Raw genomic sequence first — 18690 nt, forward strand, 5'->3', positions numbered from 1 at the left:
TGGCTGGGCTTGTAATACAAGGGCACACATACCCATAGCAGATCTCACCTAAGCCAGCACAACTATCTAAGATGAATAAGATTGATTGATTGATTGATTGATTGATTGATTGATTTATTTTGCCTCATGCTTTTCACAATTCAGTGTTCATTATCTGACATTCTGTGATGCCTGTTTCATGTTTAATTGGCATAGGAGTGGCTGATAACTCCATGACTAACACTTGGCTCAAGTTCTGGAAACCCCAATAGTGTGTTACCAGTCTCTTGTTTCATTACAAGGTTTGGACAGTAGACCCCTCAGCACAAGACCAAAACCAACAAGTGAATCTTTATGTGAGACCTCTTCATACTGGATAGTTATACTATCCATTCAAAATCCTATCAACATATTTTTGGATATCCCTGGCTGATGCTTTGAAGTTCTATAGACCCAATAGCAGCAGATCCTGCTGCTACTACTATAACCTGTTACAACATGGGTTCTATCTTCATTGAAGGCCTGATGATCCACAAATTCCCATCCAAAACTCTTGCCTATGAAGAACTCACAAAAGATACACTGAGACCAATGCCACTCGGCAGCCCAAATACTAAGCAAATAACTACTCCAATAAAACCTCTCACTGGAGCCACACTACACCAGATTTGCCCTTTGTGTAGGAAGAAAATCAAGGCAATACAGTGTCATTTCTCTCAGTCTTCACCTTTAAATACGCTATATGGCCAAAAAGTATTTGACCTTTACACCCATATGTGAACCTTCCCCAAACTGTTGCCACAAGGTGGAAGCACACAATTGTCTAGAATGTCTTAGTATCCTGTAGCATTAAGATTTCTCTTTGTAACTAATGGTCCTAGTTCTTCTGCACTAAGCAAGATTCAGAAAAGACATGGTTTGGTCAGGTGTCCACATACTTTTGGCCATATAGTGTATCATTGCTTGCTGTCCTTTATGTCTGCCATACTGGAGCAACTTCATCAAGCATGCATGTATATCAAAACATATATGGAATCTTTTTATACTCTTGTCCATACACAGAAGGGACATGTAAGAGCTTTCTCCACCACTTCAGGATATTATGAATATCTCATGATGCCCTGTGGTCTTTGTAATGGTCTGGATTCCGGTCCTTTGTCAGTAACGTCCTTCATGACCTTGCAGTGTGGGACTTAGGAGGGTAACTTCTATAGGTTTCCCTTGCTGAGGACAATTTTGACAATTTCTTTACATTTATTTTAAATATTCAGGGGTCTCAATAACTTTAGAGTACATGATTTAGAAAGAAAATATTATTTTTTTAAAAATCTTGTGAGAATCATTTTTTGCTAGATGAATGGTAAGAATTTTCTCCAGTTGTTTTGGTAGAAAATTTGTAATATTTATTCACCTCAAGAATTTTAGGCCATTGTCTTGAAATGTGCCAATAGTTCTGAAGTTGACTGTAGCTGTGGGTCTGGCTGGGCATTTTTTTTTAAAAATACAGTAGGTCTTCAATTAACTTAAGTTCCAATGTCAGTCATTTAAAAGTTAATTTGATTTGGAGTCAATATAAGAGTTAATCCAACACTGTGAATTAAATTGTTTATGTGTTTGCCACCTCACCTGTCTTTTATCCTGTCCTGGCTTTGATCCACTGTGTCCCTCGCGCGGTTTATCAAACCAGTCAGTCTCTTCATGCTGCAGGTGGTAGGCTTTAGGAGGAACAGGGAAGAAGGAGCAATAATTGTAGTATCTTGCCTTTTAAACTAGATAATGTGTCCCACTCCACCACCCTTTTCCCTAAATACTACCCAACATAAGGGGATAGTTTATTCCACGTGGATGTAGGTCATAAACAGAGCTTAACTTTGCAAGCTGAAAGGAAAAACTGTGGGTAAATGATTAGTCAAATGTGCTGACCATAGAGGAAATAGTTATGGGAAGTAGTGTGGGGCATAAGACTGCTGGACTGAGACACAGACTGAGAGTTTTATGGACAGGACATGCATGTCTAGTCATGCAAACCATATCCCACACAATGGGCTTGTCCACACATCGTGCACTGATAGTGGGACGGAGAGCCACTGTTGGTTCAAACCACAGCAGCCATACACACAAAGATGAGATGCCTTACCTACACTTGACAAGCTACTGAAAAAAAACCCTCAGTAACACTGTGAACTGGTTTATTACTATACAATAAAGAACAAAACATTAGATAACATTTGTGCCCTTCATCACCTACCTTACACAAAATCCACCTTATTGCTGCTTTACTACCCTTAATCACAGTTTAGATGTAAAAACTATTCTACTGCAGACCTATTTAGAAACATATTTCCATTTTGATAATCTTTAAAATATCTGGACCTGGTGGTTAACCTAATGGTTATATAATATTTATTAATATAATAATTGTTATTTTTTATATAATATACAACCTGTTCTCACTAGTTCAAGTGTTCAATACTGAACTTTTCCCATCTGCTCAAGCCACAAAAGTTAGAATTGTAGGAAGGTTAATTTAGGATTGTAATGAAATAAAGAATCAACCTGAAAGGCCTTTAGAAGAAAACAACAGATGATGACGTCTATCACAATGAGTAATATCTAGATCAGGAATATACTTTTGAATCAGATAAAACATGCATAATGTCTTCATAATGGCTTTACCCTGGCTAATTTATAGAGAAGACTGAAAGTTGGTTGTGGTGTTGAGAGGCATGGGAAATTGGTCAACTTTTTTTCATTCTGTCTTTCTGTTATTTCATATTTATTGTACCTCTTATGGTAAGTATGTTAAGAATTTTCACGGACATTTTATTTCACTGGTACAATATTCTAATTAGTACTATAACACTTATGACTTTTTACAGTACATTGTTTTTGTAGATTTTTAATAGTGTTTAATGTCCTCTCCCATGAGTAACAAATTGTGTTACCAGTTTGTTCAGTCTTTCACTTGTGAGGATGCATCGATTATGGCATGAACTTATGACCTTTTAATGGACTGAACTGACACCTCAACACACAGAGATCTAGCATTCCAACATGCCATTGCCATGGCACAACACATATGTAAGCATATCGATATGTATGTATCTTCATTGATATGACTGGGTCATGTCAGAGTTACCTAGTGCAGTATATGAACATGAATACCAGGATGGGGCTGAGGTGCACCACAGAGATATGCTCATTATCCAAGACTATGACACGCATGACAAGAGTTGATTTATGTTTAATGGGTTTTTGAATGTCATCGTGCAATAGCTCTCACCTTCTACTTTCCAGCTAGGACCTCCTGCTGTGACACAAGCATTGCAATTCAGTAGATTGACAGAAATAAAAATACTAGGAAAGAGCTTTTAGAAAAAAGCTACTGTAAAATGATGTGCTATTTATTACATATAAACTTCTAGCCCGGTGAAATATAGTATAAGCATAGTATACTGTTAAATATATTTGATATTAATATTCTAAATGCCCACAGCACTGTCAATTACTTTTTCTTCAATACTAACACGCAAGCAGAACAGCAAAATTTGCTATTTTGAAGAACTTCAAGTAACTACTTTTGGTTATAATGAGGAAACTACCTGCAGTTTGGAATGCTAGGTTTGACTGTCCTATACAAGATTATAGCAATTTTATAACCCTTCTGTAGAACTGTAACAACAGTAAATGATACAGGCCACTGACTACAGCTACACTGTTCCAAAATTCACCATTGAAAAGTAGAACAAAATTACCATTAGAAAATCCATTTAAGCTAATTATTAGAATGACTAGACATAAAAGTACTTGGTGAAGTAATTGGCCAGTTGCTCTCACTGTAGTGTACACAAAAGTAATCTTTGCAATACGAAATATGAATTCCTGCTGTATCTACCAAGTGTATTAAAGAAGTTACATTTTTTTAAGATAAATAAATAAATCTATCTGTAAAACTGTCTGTTATTATTCTGAAATGCTGGGTGAGCCTTGGGTAATTAATAGTTAGTAAGCAAACTTCATTCGTGTTTGTGAAATATTATAGTTGTGTTCTATATCTAAGTGGAAATGTCAGGTTTGCTTATGGAATACTATTGCAGTTAAACCTCTACTGTGTCAGTTACTTGTGTTGATAGGCTCTGTGATCACTTATGTGCAATACCATCAAGGGGCTATTTAATGCTGTGGACCAAAGCATAAAACATATTTACTGTATTGAATTTGCTTTTTTGTATATTTCCACTGGTTATGTAAAAGTAAACTCCAACAAATATATAATATTCGCATCATGAACACAACAATAATACTAAATAAGACCTTTATGGATCATTAGACATAAGATTATAATCACTGGGTTAGAGTGAATACATTATCAAGAGGCGTGGTTTGGTAATATGTAATCAAATCAATTATTTTCATTTCCAGTGCAGTGATAAGGTTTCATTTATAGATGTCACCTTTATATTTGGTGATAGAAATAACAGGCTGCCTGACAACCCATGTCTCTTCTTGAGCATTTTGTTAGTGTCTATATTGGCTTTTAACTTACCTCAATAGAGTTTATTTAGCTTTGACATTCATTTGACATTTTATTGCGCTTACAAATTTTTTTAATGTTCTGTACCTAACTACACATCAACTGGCTGATTCACATTTAGATGCCACAACCAAATTCTTTGTTTTTATGCATTACAGATAAAAGAAAATAGTCAATCAATGTTCAGTTAGTTGTTTTTAGCTAGTAGTTGGCTAAAGTCAGGGGTTAAATTGGGATGATCATAGCTTCATGTTTGTTTTAGGTGAAGGACAAGCAGAGCTGAGCTATGGCAATATAATTTGATGGATATTTAAATCATAGAATGACATAATGGTGACAATAATAATAATAATAATAATAATAATAATAATAATAATAATAATAATTGTTAACTGTTGTCTAAATAGAGTTGCTAAGGAAATTGTGCTCATTTTGCTAGGTTAAATGTTGTATGGTATTATGTATCTATTATGTATCTGCCAGAAAAGAATACTATATTTTGATGTAAAACTAAAAACAAAAATACTGAAAATACTGATTAAAAAAATACTCATTTTATATATATAAACATCTCCTTAGGCCTCCTCATCTCCTTAGTCCCAATTTAATCCCTGAATGAAGTACAGTAGTTTATTAATATTAAAGTAGACTCAAAAAATAACGTAGATCCACAAAACTAATCTCAAAGAAATGTGACAAGAATTAGGGTTAGGGTGAATGTTTTGCTTAAAGTAAATACATTTTTGGCCTTGCATTTGTCCTAAAATTTGGCTTATACCTGAAATTAGCCACACAATGCCTTGATGTGAAAAGAGATTCCTTAACCTTGATTTAAACTATTACTTCAGTTGGAACTATTACTGTAGGTTAGACATAATCAGGGTCCAGAACTGGATCAAAAACAATGCATGACAGAATGAAGACAGTAATTAAAGGTTTAGAGATTTTAAACAAAGAGACTTCTTTATGTTTGGCTCTAGAACATTTGGTTTTGAACATCATCTTGGAAACACCTTGGCTGCGTATCCTTCATGGAGAGCTTATCACTGAAATAAATAATTTAATATTTTCATAAGACGTAATATAAATTGAGTGTTAATCATATAAGACTACATTTGATAATATGATTGATTTAACTGATGTTATAAAAAAAAAAATTAAATAAATAAATGTTGCCACAACACTGTCTTTTGCCTATGTGGATTAATGGCCTCCACCCAGTATGAGTAATGCACACCAACAGTCTGAATCAATCATTTTACTTTATCCACTGTGTGCCACTTTAACAATGCACTATGAGACATTTCTGCTAAACAAAAACCAGTTGCCACCATTTAAATGAATTTATTTAAATGTTATTTAAATGAATATACTGTATCATTATAATTGAAACAAAAAATATGCATTTCACATGTTTAACATATTACATATTTTGATAAAGCCAGATATCACAAACTTTAAGACTCTAGCCCAAATTATTATTTTATGAGTATTTATATTTTCATTACAGTACTAAAATAATAATAATATATTATATGTAATATTTATGTTTTTATACCTCACAAATTAATGATTTATGGAGGCACCTGGTATACAGTAAAAGAGAATGATGTATGACTGCATTCTTTGTATATTATGTAAGAGAAGAAAAAGAAAATGAGCATGCAAATAAACTGCAACAATAATAGAGCATACAAATGCAAGAATTAATATATTACACATTAATATATTTATAAGTAAAAGAAAAGCAGAAAATGGAAAAGTATATCATCCAAATGTAGAGCAATGTACTAAATACATAGTTCAAAATAATGTCAGAAATATGAAGTTATGAAACAAAATTAGAAAGACACAGATACAAAAAATATTTTTAGCCATGCCTATAGCAAATGTTGATCAAGGCATTTAAAGAAATTGCATAGCAAATTTACCTTCACTGTCTGACATAGCTCCTTGTAGGTCATCCATAATGAAGGCTATATCCCTATCATAGCCACGTGTTCGTGATTCCTCTCTCATATGCTGCTGTACCTCTGGCAAAGAGTGACTGGAACCAAACTGGTCCCGAGAATCAGCAGAGATAGGTGGTAGTGGACCTGCAGATGCCCTTGCCATACCCATGGGTTGCCCAACTGGGCTCAGCGGGCTCTCTTCTTCTGAGTTCTGTGCCACAATGGGAATGCGGCCCCTGCTCTGGCTGATAGGTAAACTTGTTGGTTTTACCCTTGCTATTCCAAATTGTGAATCTAAGCCTTCACCCTCTGACTTTAACCTTAGTGAAGAGCTGGAAAGGTCTCTTTTGATGGACAAGTCAAGTCCATATACAGAGGAAGGCCTGGAAGAAGGTCTGGACCGGGTGCCGCTGGGATAAGTGCCATCATCCTGGAGGGATGATCTCAAGTGTGGGCCAAGGTTGAGAGAGTGACCAAGATTCAGGGATTGAGCTAGGTTGTTGCTGAGTGTAGAGCCCAGGTATTTCTGCTGCTCAGCTAGGTTCTTCCTCAGGCCAAAAGTGATCTCATCCTGAAGCAGCCTTGCTCTGCTGGACAGTCCTCCCATTGCTGAGCCAGTGGAAGGTAAAAAACTGCTGTAATCAGGTTCCAGGTCCCGGCTTTCTTGTATAGGGGAAAACTTTGTAATTTTAGGATCAATTAGTGTTCTTTTATTCTTTAACTGTTTCTGGTAAAGGACTGAGGCTGAAAGCTGCTTAGCAGCTTGTTTTTCTAGTGTAAGTCTTCCAATGCTATATTTTTCAGATTTAGGAAAATGTCTAAAACTGTCAGTGTGTAGGTAGTGAGGAAGGCCTGTGAGTTGCTCCAGGCTGTCTGTGCCCCTCCGGAACTCTTGCTTGATTTGCTGTTTTAGCAGTTTTAACTCATATGGCTCCTCCATTGAGTCATCCTCTGGCTTACCATATGAATGTAATCTTGAAGTGGCCTGCAGAGGTCCAATGAAGTCAGTCACATCTGCTGTTCGACGAACATCAGCAACACGAAGGAGCCGATCACTTTTGCTGATATCTTTATCAGGAACATTAAAGCTTGAACCCAAGCCTCTAGACCCCTTTGTGAGCTCACCTATGTCATCAATCATAACATAGTTTCTGACATTGTGATGGTCAATGTCTGCATAGAAGGACTCTGCTGAAATGCTGGACATGGGACTGCTGGCCATACTGCCTCTTTCCTCAAGCCCAATCCTCAGGTCTAGGTTATTGTATTTACTTGCAAGATGTGAAACCCCATAGGCACTCTCTGTAGATGTGGGGACAATTAGGAGAGGCTGATTCCGTATAACTTCGTAATTAGTGGTTATCTTTGGCTCCAAGTCAGACAAAGTAGTTTGCCGGGTTTTCTGTTGCATTAGAAGGAGTTGGGAGGCATGGTCATAACCTGTTTGTTGTGATTGCTGGCTAAGTGTGGGCACTGAAGAGTATATTGACTGGGTCTGATAGGGAGACACCTGCTGATGATAAAGTGATGGCTGTTGGTACAGAGTTTGCTGGGAATAGTGACTTGGGGAATCACTTTGGGAGGCATACTGATAATGAGAGTATGCAAGTTGTGCATACTGAGAATCAGCTTCAGTCTGTGGTGGAATGAACTGGTTAAATTCTGACTGAGGGGCAGTCCTTGGTCGTTCCAGTCCATGACCATTACCCCGTGTCTCTCTGTTGTTACTAACCTCACTATCAGACATATAGTCACGCTCCTCTGCCACACCTTGTAAATATGCCCTCTCCCTCTTCTCTCTTTCTTTTAATAAGGCCTCCTTCCTTCTATTAATACCCATTTCAAGATACCTTAGCTTGGCATCTATCTCTTTCTCTTCCTCATCCAGTTCTGCTTGCTTCTTGCGGAGTTTGGAAGACTCTCTCTCAACCAAATCCAACTCTTTGTCAATATCTTGCAGGATTTTAGCTCTAGCCATGGTGGTATTTCTACACATTCTTCTTCGAGATGAACCAGTACTGTATCCCAAGGGGCCAACAACAGTATCCTCATCTGGTGGTGGATGAGGAAGGGTACGCTTTATTTTTTTGTGGGAGCCCACTGGAGTACTGCTCTGTGAACCTTTGCTCTGGAGATTGAAACACAATTGATATATTTATTTAGATATGGTTAACCATTTTTAATGTTTTAGGTAAAAGCTTCATTGTTGAGAGCCTATTTGAACTTATAGGGAATGATTCATTATTACACATTCCAATTACACAGAAACATGACAACTGTATGAATGATGAAAAATATATACATATACAGTACATAGATACAGTGGATCTTGTTCCCCCTTTAATGTCATATAGCAACCAACAAAATTTAAGTGAAAAAAGAAATGTTAAAGGAAAAAAGAAAAAAAAAACTTACAATAAACTTGTTGCACAAATGTGAACACCATTTTATGTGTCACATGAATATGCTCAGAATTAACCTATTGTTTGAATTTCTAATTAAGTAATTATCATACACCCGTCATCAATGAAGTGATTCTGATTAACCTCAAATAAATGTCAGCTGTTTCTGTAGGATTTTCTTGATAGCTTATGCAGGTAAACAAGCAATGGTCTGTAAAAGAGCTTACAAAGTATGTACAGGGTCTCACTAATCTATTTAGGCACAAAACCTGCAGCCCTTTTGTTAGACAGCTGAAGATAACGACAAATTTCACCTTCCAGGACAGCAATGAACCAAAGCACAAATCCAGGTTGACAAAGGAATGACTTCAGAAGAAGATGATCAACTTGATAAATGACTTAAAGAGAGCTGTGCACAGGAAATCCACTCCAATTTGATAGATCTGAAGCATTTTTGCAAGAAAAAGTGGAATAAAATTGCCAAATCAAGAAGCACTAAGTTGTTAGATTGAAGGGGTGGGCACACTTGTGTAACCAGGGTATTAAAATATAATTTTTTCTTATTCTTTTTCTCCCAAAAACAATACTATTTGTTTTTCACTTGAAATTTGTTGGTTGCTATATCACAAAAAAGAAAAAGAAAAAAAAGATCTGATTGACTACTTACTGAACAGGCATCTGAGTACTGGTACATGATTCTGTCATCATTCGTGGGACTCAGAGACTTAGGATCAGACAGAGATCGTTGTGAGGCCTTCAGCGATCTTGGGCTACTTGGGTGTCTTGGTGGTTCAGCTGTTAGCATTTTCTGAGTGCCCTTTCCAGGAGACACAGGTGATACTGGAGAGTACAATACCTTTGGAGATTTGGGGACCGAAGAGATGCTAATACCATCTGCTTTCAGATGAGCGTTGACACCAACTTCAATGGGAGTTGAACGTTTCTTATCTTTGTCAGATGTAAAATCTGAGTCACTCTCTATTTCTCCTCCTCTGTGCAGATCAAATGTAGTATCCACCTGAGCTCGGACTGGTGACCTCTTTAGAGTTCCAGAATGATCTGTCTGAACTGAGATCTCAGCCACAGTTTGGATTGCAATACTGGATACTTTGGAGCCTTTAACCCTTTCTCCATCTGCATATCTGCTGGAGCGAGACCTGCGCCTGCTTCTAACAGGGACATCCCATTCATCCTGGTCCTCATCATCAGTTTGCATACAGCTATCTACACTTTTCCTACTTCTCCTTCTCCTCCCAGGGTAAGACCTTTCCAGTCCTTCCTCTTCATCTGTCTGAACACAATTACTACTTATTTTCTTACTACTTAATCCTACATTTTGCCCAGTGACTTGCTTGGTTATTGCAGGCTGCTTCTCTGAATCCTGTTTTTGTTCCTCTGTTTCTTTAAGATCATCTTGTGGTTTAGGTATGTTCAAACTATGCTGCAATAAATCACCAGGTGGAGCAGTGTGCCAATCTTGGTTAGTTGAAGAGACAGTGACTTTTGATAATATGTTGTCATCCTTCACTGGCAAGTATTGCCCATTATCTCCTCTGCAGTACTGGGAATCCAGGATAACACCTGAGCTAGTGGTTTGAGATATGCCATCAAATCCATATGGATATATTTTCTGCTCCTGTAACTGTCGCTGTAGTTGCTGCTGTAGCAGTTGGATTTGCTCAAGCTGTAGTTGCTGCTGGGCAAAGGTCTCCTGTTGAAGAATGAGATGAGCCTTGCGTTCCTCTTCTTGCTGCATTAGGAGCTGTTGTTTTATGCTCTGCAGTTCCTCTAATTCCTTTTGAACAATTATTTGTTCCTGCTCACGATAACGTTGTATCTCCTGTCTCTCCCATTCCAGCTCCTCAGCCAGGCAGAGCTGCTTCAGTTTCTCTAATTGCAAAAACTCATGTTCAGCTTGGTACTGCTGACTCTTGCTGTCATCAAAGGTAGGGAAATTTGGGGAGACAAGGGCATCCAGAGAGGCTGCAATGACCTCAAGAGTAGCATCAGAGTATAGTTCTGGGAAGGCTGATATTGAGGGAAGCAGGCTGACAAAGGCAGAAGGCAATATATCCTTGGATGGATGAGTTTCTAAGAATATTGACTGGTTGCATTCAGTGGAATTCATCTGATCATATGGTGAAGCCTGGATCTGTGTTGAAAATGGCTCCATTGTAGTGGTGAGACTGTTGGATGTTGTACTGAATATTGAGCCTGGCTGAGTGGTAATTGCAAATGTGGATGGAATAGGTGGAGCAACAGATGGGTACACAACTCCATTTGATGATCTTAGCATAGTATTATTTCCTGAGGATATTCCTTGGGAAGAGTGAGTGGTGGTTATCCCAGAAAATGACACTGTGCCTTTCTTTGAGTAGTCCAGGGCTTCATCTGTAGTGGTTGGAAATTTACACTTTAGTTCATTAAATCAACCAGTCCCACCTAGACTATATTCTTAGGCCATGCGGTTTCTGTGAAAATGACTACAAAGAGGAAACCAGAGAGCATGCATAAATCACTCTTGTCATACTAGCATGATGCAAAGCCAAAACACTGAGGGAGAACACGAAGGCACATGCATGCATCTGTATAAAAAAGAAAAAGAACAAATGAATGAAAATAATCAGAGCATGTTCATATATTTAAACAAACTCAAGAAAAATAGGAAATATGACACAAAAATTGAAAATACACATGCATTGTAATACTGACCTCGTGACATTTTTGCTGATGTCAGATCGATTGCCCCATCTGGTGCATCATTTTGGCTGACAGATCCATTTTTTGTGACCAAATCGGTTTGTATGAAATTACTGCCATACCCTAATGTTTTTATAGTATTGAGATCCTCAAGTCCTAGGGTTGTGGCATTATGTTGATCATAATTTCTTAAGCCAAACTGTTTATCTGTTGTGGTCACTGGAGGCTGTGTTCTGCAGCTTCCTGTGAATGGAAGTCTGTAGAGTATGTCACAGCACACTGTTCGCCTCCCTGCTGTCAGATCTACAGGTGCCACATCTTCTTCAACAACACTTGTAACCACCCCAGTGGGTGCAGTAAGAGCCAACATAGTTCTCTTTGGCTTTGAAATTGTGAGATCAATAGCTCCAGCTGCAGAAGGCTCAATATGACTAGGTATACTGGAATGTGTGCAGGTTATTGAAGCCATTGTGACAGGTAAAGATGAAGGTGCTGTGGTTTCAGCAGGCCCATATGATAGGTTAATGGGGATCTCTGTATTGGTTGTTGGTTTTGGTTGCGAATTCACTGGTCTGTAAACTATTTGTGCGAGGGGTTCAAATGGTTTATATGTTTTAAGTGGCAGAGGCATTGAAGTAACACTTTGTAAATTGGGGGGCGTGCCAACTGTAATGTTATTGTTGTATGTGAATGCTTCAGTGCAGGTAACAACAGCGATACTGTCTGTCACAACAGAGAGTGTTGTAGCAGGAGTTATCTCAGCACTTAGGTTTACAATTTCTGGCTGCACAGCAGTTTTCTGTCGACTACTTGAATCATTTAAGAAAGACTGCAGATTTGACTCAGGGGCTGTCAGATCCATTCCCTTGTCAGTCATTGAAACACTGACCTTTAATGTTGTGAGATCTATAACATCATCAATGCAATGTGTTTTTCCATTTTGTTTAGGCGTTGCTTGTCTGCATGTAGGATCTGTAGGATCTAGAGGTATTCTTTCTTGAACAACTGATACTGTAGTAGTTCTCTGGACTTCAGTTGTGACAACTTGTGCCACAAGATTAGGTAATGCATTTTGGTGCTGTTCAGTTGTTGCAATTGTAGAGTACAGTTGGCTCATGCTAGATAAGACTTTATTAGTTCCTCTTATTTCTTGACTCTCAACTGATTTTTTGAATTGAGCAAATGTTACTGGTGCAGTTGGTATATATGTTGATGCAGACACTGATGGCACCATTTGCTGTGATTCAAAAAATATTTGATGCTGTTGACTCTGGTCAGAGGATGGACTTTTTGTGGATTTAGCCTCTTCTTCCATTTCCAACATTTGTACAGCCAGATTATCTGTGTACAGTGGTAGTTTGGTCACTGTTATAGGAGCAGCATAAACTGTTTGAATCATTTGCCTCTCAAGCCCTTGCATGATATCCTGTGAAGCTAAAGGTTCCCTTGAAGATGTTGGAGTAATACCTACTGTAAAGGCTGGTGGTGTCAACTCTACAGGTATTTCTTGTATTAGTAGTGATACAGGTACCATTGACTGAGAATTGGTTTGTGGGGCTGAAATATGAGTGGCACAGACTTCTGCAGGTGGGATCACTGTTGCCACATTATTTGTTTTTGGTTCTATGGTCATGGTTGGAATTTCATCCACAACTGATACTGCAAGCAATGTATCTGGTGATGTTACATAAACCGCTGTTGGTGCGGGATATACTGTTGTGTTCACAGGTGATGCAGAGTAAATGGATTTTCCCCCATAAATTTCATTTTTGATTGGTACTACTGTATCTGTCTCTATTTGGGGCACAAAAGCAGGGCTTGGTGCTACTGAATATGGTACTGAAACCACACTTGATGCTGGAGCTGAGATCACTGTAGCTGCAGTATTTATTTTTGGTTCTATAGTTATGTCTGGAATTTCAGCCAGAACTGGTGACGTTACAGTGGGTATGGAAACCACTGTTGGCACAGGATATATTGCTGTAGTCACAGGTGGTACAGAGTAGATGGATTTTTCCTCATAAGTTTCTTTTTTGATTGGTTGTATAACTGTCTCTATTTGGGGCACAAAAGCAAGGCTTGTTGCTACTGAATATGGTACTGAAACCACACTTGATGCTGGAGCTGAGATCACTGTAGCTGCAGTATTTATTTTTGGTTCTATAGTCATGTCTGGAATTTCAGCCAGAACTGGTGATGTTACAGTGGGTATGGAAACCACTGTTGGTGCAGGATATGTTGTTGCAGTTACAGGTTGTGCATAGTAAATAGGTTTTTCCTCATAAATTTTGATTGGTAGTACACCTGTTTCTGTTTGGGGCACAAAAACAAGGCTTGGTGCTACTGAATGTGGTACCGAAACTGCACTTGATGCTGAAGTAACTGTCACATCTGCTGTTGAAATCAAAGTAGATGGGGTTGCTACTCCAGATTGTGAAATCATAGTCAGTGGTACACACACAACAGGTGGAGTAAACATTGTTGATGCAATAGCAAGACCCTGCTGCTTGGGAGTTGGTAGAGATGGTCTACGTACTGGAGCTTGGGTTGTAACACCTTCCACTGGTGATCCTGGTTCTGATGGCAATGTTATAACTACATATGTCTCAAGAGTTTTAGCAAATCTAGGTGACAAGGGAGACTTTGGTGATGAAATACTGTGTTTGAGATCAGTGGGGGCAGTCAAGGATAATGTAAGGGCCTTGGGAGGTTCTCTTGTTCTTGGTAAAGTTGCAGCATGGCCAACTTGGGCAACTGCAGATTCAGGAATTACTGATGGTTTTACACTTTCTCTTGATTTGTGACTGAACCCTAGGCCACCTGGTAGACAAAATGGCTTAGGTGGGACTGGGGGAGGTGACTTGTGTATGGTGGTTGAAACTTGCTTCACTGATGCCCTAGGTGCTTGGCTGGCTATATTTTTGACAGACTCAGTAGAAGTGGGTACTATTGACCGTTGTGACTGTTGGTTAAAGGGTGTATTGGGTAAGCTATCAAGTGGTAGGGCTGGTGGTGAAGCTGCAGGTGGTGGTGGAAATTCAATGACTGGCTTTTCTGCTCTTTCTCTGGATATATTTTCCACTCGAGGTTCAAGTTGTGTTGACACAAAAGTTAAGTCACTAGGCAAGCTAGCTTTCAGTCCCACAAGAGGAGAAGCATCTGAACTGATAACAGGGGATACACTCGTAACAACAGTTGGACTTCTAACTTGTTGAATGGAGGTTGCCGTTGTATTAGTAATGATACCCTGTGTTTCTTGTTTTATCATGTGTATATTTCCAACACTTGCCATACTGATAGTAGTACCTTGTCCTGTCTGCAGAGCAGGAGTCACAATCAGAGAGCCATCTACTGCAGGTTGAAAATTTCCAGTCTTTGTCTTTGTGTCCACTACTATCGACTGTGTTGGTTGAGAAGATAAAGTGACAAAGGCTACAGTTGTATTTATGGTTGGAAAAACCTTTGTGGCAGCATGCTCCACAGACTGGCAGGTTTGTGAAACTGCAACAGGGAGTTCATGGGCTGCTTCCACAAGTGATTTGTCTGCATCTATACAAGGAATAGGAATTTTAATTGCTGGGGTCATAGCTGTCATATCTACAGCAGGAATAGTGGGTGAAACATGCGGATATTTTATAAAAGAATCGACTGGAGCACTTGGTTTTGTTTGCTCTGAAATGGTTGAAGAAATATAGCTCTGTACCACAGATGGAACACATGGTGCAATGGATATGCTCTGGACTGTAGTGAAAGTGTCTGTTGAGCAGCATGTTGATACTGAAGTTGGGGCAGAAATATGCCCTTTATCTATAGTTGAGGTACTTGTTAAAGGTGGAGTGTGTGCTAGAGTAGATATTACATCTGTACTATGAATTGGATACTTTGAAGGTGAAGACATTATGTCTGGCATTTCAACAATAATTGGAACAGGCTCTGGAAAAATGGCAGGAGATGTATGTTCTCTTCCAGTATATCTAGGCATGGGATCTAAAGATGGTACTTGAATTGGGCACTCTGATGTAGGAAACGTAACATCAGGCACAAAAGGAGTGGAAGTTATGCATGAAATCGGGGCCTGTGACACATAAGCTGGTGCAGTTGCAGAATCTGAAATGAAAGACACTGTAGCTAATACTGAGGTTGAACTCATTGCTTGACTTGAGACAAAAACTGTAATTTCCTCATGTGTGGACACTGAAGTTACTATAGATGTTGACGTAAGGGTAGAATAATCTACAATATTCGTTGGTTCTAGAATTGTTTTTGAATGTGCAGTCTGTAAAACTGAATCAGGCTGTGATATTCCATCTTGTATTGTAACAATAATGGCATCTGATGTAAGCTTTGAGGTGAAAACTGGTTTTGGAGCTAGTGGTGGTTTAGAAATAGAAGCATCAGCTGGCTTAGGAGCTTGGGTTGGTTCTGGTATCACTGATGATCCAGAAACAGCAGTGTCTGCTGGGGAAGAAACTTTACTAGAAGACATCTCAGGTAGACTTGGAGCTGTTGAGAATTTTATGGTTTGTTGGATAGATGCAGCAATTTGGGAGTGGCATACAATTTCTTCAATAGAAATGTCAGTTAAAGGAGTAGGTTGAACTAAGTCTTGAGATGCTGGTTTTGATCCTAAGTCTGCTATTGAAATTACAACTTGTGCAGTATCAGATTCGAGAGTGGTTGAACTTTCAGCAACGTAGGTTTTTGATGGAATGGAGGCTTGCCCTGCAGTCTGATCTATAAGGCACGAGGAAAATGCTGTTAAATCTAAGGATGTACTTGGTGGAGACAGAGGAGATGCTTGTGAATCCCAAGCAGAAGCAAGGGACACATGTTCAAGTGTTGATTTTGATAGTGGAACTTCAGACACAACAGATGTGGGCTCAGACTCTACTGACTGTGCCTCTACTGAAGATTCTGTAAATTGAGAAGCTCCCTCTGATCTGTCATCACAATGAGCAATACCATTTAACATAATTATTTCATGCGTTTGTGTGATGCTCTCTTCATCCTCAACCTCATCTTCACCAGATGAACATTGAGTAATTTTCAGGTCAGGAATAGGATAGAGAACATTTTTAACAAGCTGATCTTTTGGAGGTGTTGACTCAGCCCTGTAAGGCTCCATAGCACACTCATTAGCTCCAGTTGCAAATTCATCCTTGTCATTATCCTCTTCCCCACTTGAGGGAATTTGTATTACTTCAGTGGAATCATATAAAGGCTCAGATGAAGATAAAGGTGATACCGGTGATAGAGGAGTTGATTGAGTAGGACTTGTTTCTGGTGTCATAAGTTCTTTTTCCCTATTTAGCAGTTCATCATTTGCAGTTTCAGCATACCATTGCCAATTTTCATCTTGGTGTTTTGTAAACTCATAGTTTTCTGATATATTGACATAACAAGTGTCAGTAACAACAGTTACAGTGGTATCTCTGTGAGGAGCTGATTTGTTTAGCTGTGCATGTTCAAATGTTTGATCTTTTAGCATGAGTTCTCTATTTTTCTGCATCTCCTCATAGGCCTCCTCTGGTGTTCTAAGCTTTCTTACTGTTTCTGGAACAGACACATTTGTCAAGTATTCATCTACAGCAGTATTATGATCAACTGCTATAGCCTGTGCTGGTTCCTCCACTAATGACTCGTAAACATAGTCTTCTATCAGCATGCCTCCGTACAGTGGCTCAATATCAGGTGGAGTGATTTTCTTTGTCATAGCTTTGAGTTCTTGGGCTTTCTGCATAATTTCTTCATATGTTTCATCCGCACTCTTTAATTGTTTCTCTCCAACATCATGCATTACGTCCATTGGTGGCAGTCGGTGGCTAACAATATTTTCTTGTTCTGATTCTGTACTTGGTGATATGTTTGAGTAAGAAAATGTTTCATAGGTTTTTATTTCTGAAACCTGCACTACTTCATCGGTTTGAGAGATGCACTCTATCGGAGAGTGATTATTTGGTGAATGATCTAGCAATTTGTCTCTTTCTTTATTGGACTTTTTGTAAGACTTTTTGAACTGCCTTTGATCAGTTTCCCTCTGTATTTCCTGTTCTATAAGTTGATCTCCTTCCTCCAAGATCTCTTCCTCCTCAGAGGAGTCTGCTATAGTATGAAGGGATTGACCTTGCCTATGCTTAACTTTCCGTTGCTGCTTGCCCTCTAAACTCTCCTTCTTGTGACCTGGACTGCTGTCACTTTCTTCACCAAGTGAGGACAGTGATGTAGGTGATGTGGTTCCTGATGTGATGTGGGATGCTTGCATACTGGAAGATCCACCGTCTTTAGACATATCTTCAGCTAAACTCTCTTCTTCTGAAATCTGACTGACAGAAACATTCTGTTGTACAGAAATAGCTCTTGTGCCGTTAAGGTCTGTGGTTTCTTCCTTTTCATTATCATCCAGGAGAAATGTTTTTACTGTTTTATAGACAGGGCTGGCCTGCATTACTTGGCCTGCTTGCTCTTGAGACAACAGGCAACTATCAGCACTTTCTTCAGGCACCTTAAGATGCTTAATGGTCCTTTCATCTTCATAGTCAGTACTTCCAGTATCTGCATCACTGACTTCATGCAGAATCTGGTGGTCTTTTTCTCTGATCTGTTTTGTGATGTAACTTTGGTGATGAGTTGGTGACAAATCCTTATGTGCGCTTGTTTGCTTTAGCTGTGTCTGTATGAACTCTTCATCTCCAGAATCAGAATAATGCTTTGTACACTCTGTTTCTTTAATATGGGCCAGTTCTGCTGCAGTTTCCTTCAAAAGAGACTTGCTTGCCCTCTGAATTTCTTTAAGCTCTTCCTCAGATGAACTGTATGATTCAGGTGAAACTGGAAATATATTATGTCCCTGTGGGTCTTTTTTATCATTCACCTTCAAGTTGTTTGTCTTGTCCCCTGATAATAACTTTACTATGCTTTCATGCTCACATGGTGTAGTAGGAGTAATCTTTAACTGAATTACAGCCTTTTCATTTTGGATAAGCTTATCTGGAAATGCAGAATCTTCTGCAAGTTTTGCTGCCTGTAAAAAAAAGTAATGTTTGTGTTAGTTTATAAATAACGATATTTGTGAAATGGGTAAATGGGTTTTGTAAAAAAAAAGGAGTTCACTATAAATTTTTGT

General features: G+C 38.7%; 1 protein-coding gene across 6 annotated transcripts in view; it reads right to left on the reverse strand.

Annotated features, from left to right (window-relative positions):
- The window catches only part of pclob (piccolo presynaptic cytomatrix protein b), an 82710-nt gene that overhangs the window by 21419 nt on the left and 42601 nt on the right, over positions 1 to 18690 (reverse strand). For 4 of the 6 annotated variants that reach the window (XM_026927096.3, XM_053234861.1, XM_053234863.1 and 1 more), the window contains exons 17-21: positions 11580 to 18588; positions 9535 to 11258; positions 6445 to 8593; positions 3263 to 3289; positions 1606 to 1694 (exon numbers count right to left, since the gene is read on the reverse strand). In XM_026927096.3, coding sequence (XP_026782897.3) covers positions 1606 to 1694; positions 3263 to 3289; positions 6445 to 8593; positions 9535 to 11258; positions 11580 to 18588 — 10998 coding nt within the window. The remainder of the gene's footprint in view (positions 1 to 1605; positions 1695 to 3262; positions 3290 to 6444; positions 8594 to 9534; positions 11259 to 11579; positions 18589 to 18690) is intronic. The other 2 variants (XM_053234864.1, XM_053234862.1) reach the window with 1 other exon arrangement.

Source organism: Pangasianodon hypophthalmus, chromosome 6 (genome assembly GCF_027358585.1).
Source record: "Pangasianodon hypophthalmus isolate fPanHyp1 chromosome 6, fPanHyp1.pri, whole genome shotgun sequence".
NCBI lineage: Eukaryota > Metazoa > Chordata > Actinopteri > Siluriformes > Pangasiidae > Pangasianodon > Pangasianodon hypophthalmus.